The 11,415-nt window shown below is 36.5% G+C and overlaps 1 protein-coding gene across 1 annotated transcript; it reads left to right on the plus strand.

The window, feature by feature from the left end:
* The first annotated feature begins 574 nt into the window (after positions 1 to 574).
* On the plus strand, positions 575 to 5,547 carry LOC143114909 (uncharacterized). The gene is made up of 9 exons (XM_076276747.1): positions 575 to 632; positions 1,274 to 1,385; positions 1,632 to 1,714; positions 2,121 to 2,180; positions 2,707 to 2,763; positions 3,673 to 3,717; positions 4,009 to 4,244; positions 4,950 to 5,109; positions 5,429 to 5,547. Exons 1-9 carry the CDS (start codon positions 575 to 577, stop codon positions 5,545 to 5,547), a joined length of 930 nt encoding a protein of 309 aa, XP_076132862.1.
* The last annotated feature ends 5,868 nt before the right edge of the window (positions 5,548 to 11,415 follow it).

Below are 11,415 nucleotides of genomic sequence, written 5' to 3' on the forward strand. Positions count from 1 at the left end.
CCCATGCTGAAATTGACTAAAGGGAGGAATAAAAAATACTTTGCCTTTTGTCTTAATGCCTTAATTAAAAAAAAATTAGGACATCAATTATTTTTTAATGTATCATGTATCATAAATAAACAAATGTTATATAAATAAATGTCTTAACTTATGCACAGCACTGTATATTCTAAATAGTAATAGTTTGTACAGTGGTGTTCATGTTCATTTATAGTTCAAATAGGCTGGGGTAAATTTACCCATCTCTGCGTTGCCCAAGGTTCAAGTAAACTCATACAGGCATTATGTTAGCGGGTTGGTGTGATGTTTGACTCATTTGTTTGTGATACTCAGGAATTATCTACGTCAGGAAGTTTAAATTCGACTCTAGGATATGCTGCTATAGATGTCCCCTTAATTGTCACACAATTTCAGCACATGAATAATGCCCTTACTCTTGTCCATAGAAAAGCAAAGATGGAAAGCAGCATGGAGCTTTGGAATGTTGTGCAATTCCCTGGAGGTGGTGGCGTAGCTATAGTGCTAGACAGCTGGTATGATGCAACACAACAAAAATTGTTGTGGCCCCCTAAACATGTTAAACATTCAAAAGCACTTCAAGATCAACTCCAACCAGATGATCGATGGACTACGTATCATGATGTTCGCCTCTTAAAAAGCTGTGGTGGGTCACTGCAGCCCGTCATCACTATTGTGTAGGGATGCAACGGTACAGTTTCCTCATGGTAGAAGTACAATTTCAATATTTAAAAAAAAAACATGGATTTTTAATAGATGTGCCTAGTCTCTGTAGAATCAATTAGGGATGAGGTGTCTGCCAATTTGGTTAAAATGTATTTCATTGGTATTTCGCTGTCTCCCTCCGTCTCACCACTCACCTGCTACTGTCAATTATAAACTCTTTCTTCCTCCAACTTTCTAACAACAGAATTTTGGGGTACATTAGACCAGATCTACTCACAGGCGTCTGGGTAGGAGCTGTTATCTAAATAGTGCTTTTACTGCTGAAAATGCTTCGTTTGTGAAACGGTCTTCATTTTGCACCAAAATCTTACATGGCAGCAATATAGCCTACTGCAGTGCCTCTGAGTGCATTTCTGTCCCTGTCTTCACTAACAAAACGTTGCATCCCTACTATTGTGTGATATTGTAGATAAGAGTAAATTGACATTGTTGTTTGCCAAACAACTATGAAGTATGCAAAAGCTGGTCAGTTGAATGTCTTACAGTGGATTTCTAAAATATCCCTTTACTACTTCTTTTGTTCTCACAGACACACATGAGCAGGCAACACAATATGAAAAGAAATATATCAATACTAACTGTGCAACATCGGAATTAGAATCTGAGGAAGAGGCTGCAGAGAGGTCTATGAGGCCAATAAGGTACACTGGATAGCCTAGGAGCAGGGTTTCCACAGGTCATGGGAAATCAAGGAATTTGATATTTTGGTGGACATAGTCAGGGAATATCAGGGAATTTAGTAATAGGATCTAGTATTTGTTTTCATGTGTCCTTCACTGTATCAAGTATTAACTTTTGTCATGCCTTACATGCCCCTCCCCCCGGGAGTTGTGCTAGGAATTGTTTACCAAAAACAGGTGTGATCTGTTACTTTTGATTTTATTAAGGCAAAGAAGGCCGAAACTGTATGAAGAGCAGGGTTTACCTGAGAAGAAAAGGTTTGCTGGTGCACCTGATGTGGGTTCCCCAGGTAAAGGAATAGTAAAGGAATAGTAATGATGTTATAGTAATGATGTGTTATTTTATATTCAGCGGTTGTCTTTCAAACTGTCTCTGTACGCAATAGTAGTCTAATAAGTGACCGCTATGGTGTAGCTAGGTTAGTCTCTACAACATACTAAGGTCAGGGACCAATTGCAGCCCTCTGCTCACTTTTATGTAACCTGCCATGAAGTCGAAATATCTGTAATGTGGCCTATTGTTACATTAATCTATTATATATCCATTGCACATAGTTGGTCAAGTACTGGTGTGACATGTTTTTCATCATTAAACAGTGTAGCATTAGTTAACATTTATCTTGGGGCGATATGAACACAGTGTATGTTTGTATGCTAATAATGATGTATTTAAAGAATCTATAATATGTTTTGTAGGGACACTAGAAGGCAGTTCCAGAGGCCAGTTCCAGCTTTTACGATCACCAGAAAGAAGGGGTATGTGGTCACATTCAGCTTTTCTCAGTTCTGATTACACTAAGCTTTTCTTTTTGCCTACAAATGTAGCCTGACATTTGTATCAAAATGTAGTCTGGCTATGATCAAACTGCCTCTGTGCACTGATAAGCTGATGTGATGTTAAGAGCGTCCTTGTACATAAATCTGGCGAAATGCGGAAGTAAACAGTGTTGCCATTTGTGAGTGGCTGCAGATCAGGAAGATTGCGTGCAATGTCAATGGGATCTACCAGTGAAATTCATCATTACACTTCTTTTTACTTTGAACCATGTGTTGCATCACACCATGTTGGGAAGAACCTGAACTGTGTATGGCTGCTCCAGCAGAGAAATTTGATGTTGGATTTCTTCATGATCATAGTTGTGGGTGAAGGAGTACAGAAAAGAGCTGTCTTTAGGGTGGATGCTGCACAGGTTACTCGGTGTGGTTTGGGGTTTGCTAGTTATAAAAGGTTTAATATCAAGTTTCAAAATTTTGAATTGACAGCTTGTCTCTGTTTCACTAGGTATACCAGGAGACAGCACCAGCCCTCATGTCCAACATGGTCAGCAAGTGTGCAATGGTATACAAAACATTCAGCTTTTTTAACAAATGTCAGGCCACTACTGTCATTTCGCTCCGATTTTGTGTTTCTTGCTAACTCCATGTAATTTCACTAGATATGCCAGGACACAGCACCAGCCCTTACCATGTCCAACATGGTCAGCAAGTGAGGAATGGTATGAAAAACATTCAGCTTTTTTAACAAATGTCAGGCCACTACTGTCATTTTAGCTCTGATTTTGTGTTTCTTGCTAACTCCATGGAATTTTACTAGATATGCCAGGACACCGCACCAGCCCTTACCATGTCCAACATGCTCAGCAAGCAAGGAATGGTATGCAAAACATTCAGCTTTTTAAAGAGTTGTCAGGCCGCTACTGTCATTGTGCTCCGATTTTGTGTTTCTTGTTAACTCCATGGATTGTCAAAATAAGTGCTTAACTTAAGTGCTTTAAAGGAACAGTATGTAAGAAATAAATGTAAATTAATCATAAAATGGCCCTGTTGTATAACCAGACATGATCATGATAATTTCAAATACTTTTATAATAGTAACCCAGCCTGAATATTCCCATTACAAAAGTGAAGAAGCAGCCCTCAACTTATGTTGATGTTGTCATTATGCATACACTGTGTTTTGGCCTGTTGCGCCACCCTCCACCTATCTGACTTAGGCAGCTAGCTGGCAACCTCTAGGTGAGGGGATATATGCTCTGCAGTATTTTGAATGTGATTGCAGTACCAGTTTTGGTCACAAACTTCTCACCACAGTCTTATGTTTTCTCCTCATAGAGTTCTTGAGCAACTATTTTCCGCCCCAAGATTTGCCTGAATTAGCTTGTAAGTATATTATTTCAGTGTCTAAGTGGCTATATTGTAATTGTACATTTGCATGTTGACACTCTTATTTTGTCATTGTATTTTAAAGATTCTGCACCAGAGAAAGGGGAAGAGTCTAGGCAACTTTTGCAAAGTAAGTTTTTATTTTCTGAAATTATTATTGAGAGATAATAAGCCCAGGGTTGAATAAAATATCTCATCCTATGTAGTACTGACAACATTGACATTCCTTTCTTAGACGTTTCCGACACTGGTAAATTGGTTCGTCATGTTTTTTGAAGGGCTTCAGTGATTGCTCTGTCACATAGCAGTTTGATACATTTCTCTATATTGAAGACACAAGGTGCCATGTATTAGTCAAGCATTTTTAAGCATTATCATAAACCTATTGTAATGGCTTTTAAAACCTTTTTTCCCTCTGAAGACATTGCAGTCAATAAAATGACGACAATGCTTGGCCAGCTACTAATTGAGGTGAAGGAAGTGGGACGCGACATTCAGTTCCTAAAGGCGGAGATGACTGACATAAAGGCAAAGGGGGTACTTCGTGAGAATTCTGAGGTTGCAGACCTGCCCATCATCCAGCTCCCGCTTGGAAATGAGGAAGATTTTGACAAGGCAGAATCGTCTCTGGAAGATGAGCATGCTCGTAGATATTTGGTGAGCTTCACTTTGACAAAGCCAACATGGCCAAGAGCTGCTGTACTATTTTACATTGGTATAACTGATAGGCCTGGAGATAAGTTACAGTAGTATTCTTCACTCATCTGAAGTATTTTCCATAGTTGCGGTTAAATTTGGTGTGCAATACCAACCTTAAAGCAACACACCACAGTTTGTGGAAAAATGCTAATTTTTTACCTAAACAATTGAGTTTTACCTTTCTCCTGTTCATCCAGCCATTCTCTCTGCTAACGGTATAATCCGATTCAATGGTCCTTGATAGTTTGGAGCTACAAGTGATATCTCCAGTCACAGAGAACGGCTGGATGAACATGAGACACGTAAAACTCAATTATTTAACTTGAGGGTAGGTAGAAAATGAGCATATTTCCACAAATGGTGGTGTGTTGCTTTAATTGGTCATGGAGCTGTAAACGGGTATTATTTAGTACCAGACAAATTCAACTTTCTCAACTGTTCACATTTGTGCATTTAGCAGACACTTTCATATATTATGTATTACTAGACGGCAAGAGACTTACAAAAAGAGGATTAACATTCAAGCTACAACACAATTAAAAACCTTGTTAAGAGTGCAACTTGCTAACAGGAAATGAGCAGAAATATCAATTTAACTGTATGTAAAATCTGTCTTAACAGTACACTTGATCACACATAACTATATTTTTGTCATCTGTTCAGGTCTCCCGTCTGGCACTGGTGGGTGGGGGCTCCTCTTCTGAAATGATACGGAGAATGCTGTCTGCAGCCCTAACAAACAACTTAGCCTGCATGTTCAATTGGATGGGCAAGAGAGCCAAAAGAGCCTTCAAAGACACAAAGATGTGCGAATGCATGATGAGTAAGTCTGCATCCTAATCTTTAACTTGTCTTGCATGCCAGCTGCTGTTGATTTGTTAGTGTTAAAGGAAAAATCAGGAGTTAGTCATCCTATATCCCTGTTTTTTGAGGCTGCTGTGCTGTATATAGCCTAGAAATCTAAACCCACCCTAGTGGCAGCAAATAGTTTTGCCTTAGCAGGTACATCTAGCGATATGTCTGTGAAGATTCACATTCATACCAGCATTACATACATAATTTATTCCACATTTGAAAATGTAAAATCATTTTAAGGTGTAAGCTTATTTATTTTCTCTTCAATGTGTTTTATCTCCATACAGTGGCAGCTCGCCGATACGACAAAAGGATAACTGAATACAGTTTTGGTGATGGTACCAAGAAGTGGCTGCGTTATGCACACGAGCGTCAGGGTGGAGTGAAGAGAGGAGCAGAGAATTGATTTTTTGATTTTATTTCTTCTTTATGGATCAGTTTTTGTGGTGTTTGCTTGATGTTAGAATCATTCACACACACACACTCCATCTCTCACTCACTTACTCTCTCACACACTCACACTCACACTCTCACTCACACACTCACACTCTCACTCTCACTCACACTCTCACACTCTCTCACTCTCACTCTCTCTCTCTCACACTCTCTCTCTCTCACACTCTCTCTCACACACTCTCTCACACACTCACACTCTCACTCTCACACTCTCACTCACACTCTCTCTCACACTCTCTCTCTCTCTCTCTCACACTCTCTCTCACTCTCTCTCTCTCACACTCTCTCTCACACACTCTCTCTCACTCTCTCTCTCACACTCTCTCTCTCTCTCTCTCACACTCTCTCTCTCACACTCTTTCTCTCTCACACTCTCTCTCACTCTCTCTCTCTCACTCTCTCTCTCTCACACTCTCTCTCACACTCACTCACTCTCTCTCTCATACTCACACTCTCACTCTCTCACACACATTCATTTGTTGTCATCTTTGCTGCCTGTTTTGGCTGTTTTTTCTGAAATGTTAAAAGGTTTCATTTAAATGCCTAATTTTGTGCATGTTGAGCACTAATAAAGTAATGAATGTGTTGTCCAGTGAAGCATATATATTTTTTAATAAGTACAGAATACAAATTTAATTGTGATTGCATTGAATACAGTGTACTAATAATATAACCCCCCTGCCCCTACTTATACCCCCCTCTCACACACTCACACAGGATGGACAATGTGAGACTTGAGCTGAAAAACCACACCCTCCCGCACACGTGTAAAATAGCAGCAGGTTACATCATGCAGGATGGGCAGGTTAACAACAGACAGCAGGGCTCTTGAGTCATACAGTGGGTTTCCATCCAGCTTGTTAATGCGCTTTTAAGTTATGCGATTAAGAAATCCTTTGATGGAAACACCTGCAAAGTCGCATCAGTCCATTAATGCGACTACAAATGCGATTGGCTCCAGGGAGGTGGTTTAACTTTTGATGCGACTAATGGCCTCCTTACACCAAACAACTTTGACAAGATTTGGGAAAGATTCTTGAAAGATTGGAGTCTTTTGAGTAAAGCTTAAATGAGGGGCATTAGTTAAAAGACTACAATCTTTCAAGAATCTTTCCCAAATCTTGTCAAAGTTGTTTGGTGTAAGGTGGCCATAAGGCATATGCGATTCAAGTATAAGTATATATACTCTTTTGATCCCTTGAGTGAAATTTGGTCTCTGCATTTATCCCAATCCGTGAATTAGTGAAACACACACAGCGAGGTGAAGCACACACTAATCCCAGCGCAGTGAGCTGCCTGCAACAACAGCAGCGTTCAGGGAGCAGTGAGGGGTTAGGTGCCTTGCTCAAAGGCACTTCAGCCGCTTTCTACTGGTCGTGGTTCGAACCGGCAACCCTCCGGTCACAAGACCGAAGCGCTAACCAGTAGGCCACGGCTGCCCTCTGTTTCAAGTCGATGGAAACAGCTTACTAGGCGGCCCTCTGGCCTCCCTGGAAGGGCTAATGCTAGAGAAAGCATGTAATGTTTAGGACACGTTTTCAATGTTGAATCAACCAAATTTCAATAATAGTACCATTGAATGATGACTGAATCAGTGTTGGATCAACGTTTGATTATCATAAAAATTTCAATGTAATTTCAACGGCAATCACATCTGGTTGAATCAACGTTGAATCCACGTTTTGGGTGATTGAAATGGTGACGTTGTTTCAACGGCAATCTCATCGAGCGCATTCAACGTGGAAACAACATCGGAGTTCAATGCAGATTCAACGAATCCTTTCAACGTTGAATCAATACCATTTTGCTATCTGGGCAGACATTATGTGAAAACTAAGAAAAACTGAAAGGTACTAAAAAAAATCAGACCAATTTTTTTTCACTTTTTTTGCCCTAGTTCATGCATTTCACATGTCTAGACGTGAAATAAAAAATAATTTGGACAATATCTGACATATTTTGAAATTTGTCAAAAAAATGTCTTTTGTCCTGACCCCGGACCTTGTGTGAAAACTAAGAAAAACTGAAAGGTACTAAAAAAAATCAAACCAATTTTGTTACACTTTTTTGCACTAGTTCATGCATTTCACATGTCTAGACGTGAAATAAAAAATAATTTGGACAATATCTGACATATTTTGAAATTTGTCAAAAATCTGTCTTTTGTCCTGACCCCAGACCTTATGTGAAAACTAAGAAAAACTGAAAAGTACTAAAAAAAATCAGACCAATTTTTTTCCACTTTTTTTGCCCTAGTTCATGCATTTCACATGTCTAGAAGTGAAATAAAAAATAATTTGGACAATATCTGACAGATTTTGAAATTTGTCAAAAATCTGTATTTTGTCCTGACCCCGGACCTTATGTGAAAACTAAGAAAAACTGAAAAGTACTAAAAAAAATCAAACCAATTTTGTTACACTTTTTTGCACTAGTTCATGCATTTCACATGTCTAGAAATTAAATAAAAAATGATTTGGACAATATCTGACATATTTTGAAATTTGTCAAAAATCTGTCTTTTTGTCCTGACCCCAGACCGTATGTGAAAACTAAGACAAAACTGAAAGGTACTAAAAAAAATCTGACCAATTTTTTTTCACTTTTTTTGCCCTAGTTCATGCATTTCACATGTCTAGAAGTGAAATAAAAAATAATTTGGACAATATCTGACATATTTTGAAATTTGTCAAAAATCTGTATTTTGTCCTGACCCCAGACCTTATGTGAAAACTAAGAAAAACTGAAAGGTACTAAAAAAAATCAGACCAATTTTTTTTCACTTTTTTTGCCCTAGTTCATGCATTTCACATGTCTAGAAGTGAAATAAAAAATAATTTGGACAATATCTGACAGATTTTGAAATTTGTCAAAAATCTGTCTTTTGTCCTGACCCCGGACCTTATGTGAAAACTAAGAAAAACTGAAAAGTACTAAATAAAATCAAACCAATTTTGTTACACTTTTTTGCACTAGTTCATGCATTTCACATGTCTAGACGTGAAATAAAAAATAATTTGGACAATATCTGACATATTTTGAAATTTGTCAAAAAAATGTCTTTTGTCCTGACCCCGGACCTTGTGTGAAAACTAAGAAAAACTGAAAGGTACTAAAAAAAATCAAACCAATTTTGTTACACTTTTTTGCACTAGTTCATGCATTTCACATGTCTAGACGTGAAATAAAAAATAATTTGGACAATATCTGACAGATTTTGAAATTTGTCAAAAATCTGTATTTTGTCCTGACCCCGGACCTTATGTGAAAACTAAGAAAAACTGAAAAGTACTAAAAAAAATCAAACCAATTTTGTTACACTTTTTTGCACTAGTTCATGCATTTCACATGTCTAGAAATTAAATAAAAAATGATTTGGACAATATCTGACATATTTTGAAATTTGTCAAAAATCTGTCTTTTTGTCCTGACCCCAGACCGTATGTGAAAACTAAGACAAAACTGAAAGGTACTAAAAAAAATCAGACCAATTTTTTTTCACTTTTTTTGCCCTAGTTCATGCATTTCACATGTCTAGAAGTGAAATAAAAAATAATTTGGACAATATCTGACATATTTTGAAATTTGTCAAAAATCTGTATTTTGTCCTGACCCCGGACCTTATGTGAAAACTAAGAAAAACTGAAAGGTACTAAAAAAAATCAAACCAATTTTTTTACACTTTTTTGCCCTATTTCATGCATTTCACATGTCTAGAAGTGAAATAAAAAATGATTTGGACAATATCTGACATATTTTGAAATTTGTCAAAAATCTGTCTTTTGTCCTGACCCCAGACCTTATGTGAAAACTAAGAAAAACTGAAAGGTACTAAAAAAAATCAGACCAATTTTTTTTCACTTTTTTTGCCCTAGTTCATGCATTTCACATGTCTAGAAGTGAAATAAAAAATAATTTGGACAATATCTGACAGATTTTGAAATTTGTCAAAAATCTGTCTTTTGTCCTGACCCCGGACCTTATGTGAAAACTAAGAAAAACTGAAAAGTACTAAATAAAATCAAACCAATTTTGTTACACTTTTTTGCACTAGTTCATGCATTTCACATGTCTAGACGTGAAATAAAAAATAATTTGGACAATATCTGACATATTTTGAAATTTGTCAAAAATCTGTCTTTTGTCCTGACCCCCGGACCTTGTGTGAAAACTAAGAAAAACTGAAAGGTACTAAAAAAAAATCAAACCAATTTTGTTACACTTTTTTGCACTAGTTCATGCATTTCACATGTCTAGACGTGAAATAAAAAATAATTTGGACAATATCTGACATATTTTGAAATTTGTAAAAAAATCTGTCTTTTGTCCTGACCCCAGACCGTATGTGAAAACTAAGAAAAAAAGAAAGGTACTAAAACAAATCAGACCAATTTTTTTTTCACTTTTTTTGCCCTAGTTCATGCATTTCACATGTCTAGAAGTGAAATAAAAAATAATTTGGACAATATCTGACAGATTTTGAAATTTGTCAAAAATCTGTCTTTTGTCCTGACCCCGGACCTTATGTGAAAACTAAGAAAAACTGAAAAGTACTAAAAAAAATCAGACCAATTTTGTTACACTTTTTTGCACTAGTTCATGCATTTCACATGTCTAGACGTGAAATAAAAAATAATTTGGACAATATCTGACATATTTTGAAATTTGTCAAAAATCTGTCTTTTGTCCTGACCCCGGACCTTATGTGAAAACTAAGAAAAACTGCAAGGCACTAAAAAAAATCAAACCAATTTTGTTACACTTTTTTGCACTTGTTCATGCATTTCACATGTCTAGAAGTGAAATAAAAAATGATTTGGACAATATCTGACATATTTTGAAATTTGTCAAATATATGTATTTTGTCCTGACCCCGGACCTTATATGAAAACTAAGAAAAACTGAAAGGTACTAAAAAAAATCAAACCAATTTTTTTACACTTTTTTGCCATAGTTCATGCATTTCACATGTCTAGAAGTGAAATCAAAAATGATTTGGACAATATCTGACATATTTTGAAATTTGTCAAAAATCTGTCTTTTGTCCTGACCCCGGACCTTATGTGAAAACTAAGAAAAACTGAAAGGTACTAAAAAAAATCAAACCAATTTTTTTACACTTTTTTGCCCTAGTTCATGCATTTCACATGTCTAGAAGTGAAATAAAAAATGATTTGGACAATATCTGACAGATTTTGAAATTTGTCAAAAATCTGTCTTTTGTCCTCAGACCAATTTTTTTTTCACTTTTTTTGCCCTAGTTCATGCATTTCACATGTCTAGAATTGAAATCAAAAATGATTTGGACAATATCTGACAGATTTTGAAATTTGTCAAAAATCTGTCTTTTGTCCTGACCCCGGACCTTGTGAGAAAACTAAGAAAAACTGAAAGGTACTAAAAAAAATCAAACCAATTTTGTTACACTTTTTTGCACTAGTTCATGCATTTCACATGTCTAGACGTGAAATAAAAAATAATTTGGACAATATCTGACAGATTTTGAAATTTATCAAAAATCTGTCTTTTGTCCTGACCATGTGAAAACTAAGAAAAACTGCAAGGTACTAAAAAAAATCAAACCAATTTTGTTACACTTTTTTGCACTTGTTCATGCATTTCACATGTCTAGAAGTGAAATAAAAAATGATTTGGACAATATCTGACATATTTTGAAATTTGTCAAAAAACTGTCTTTTGTCCTGACCCCGGACCTTGTGTGAAAACTAATAAAAACTGAAAGGTACTAAAAAAAATCAAACCAATTTTGTTACACTTTTTTGCACTAGTTCATGCATTTCACATGTCTAGAAGTGAA

This window comes from Alosa pseudoharengus, unplaced genomic scaffold (genome assembly GCF_046254945.1).
Source record: "Alosa pseudoharengus isolate Yale_2024_CS ecotype anadromous, Long Island Sound unplaced genomic scaffold, YU_APseudo_1.1 YU_APseudo_1.1_scf_9, whole genome shotgun sequence".
In the NCBI taxonomy this organism is placed as follows: Eukaryota; Metazoa; Chordata; class Actinopteri; order Clupeiformes; family Clupeidae; genus Alosa; species Alosa pseudoharengus.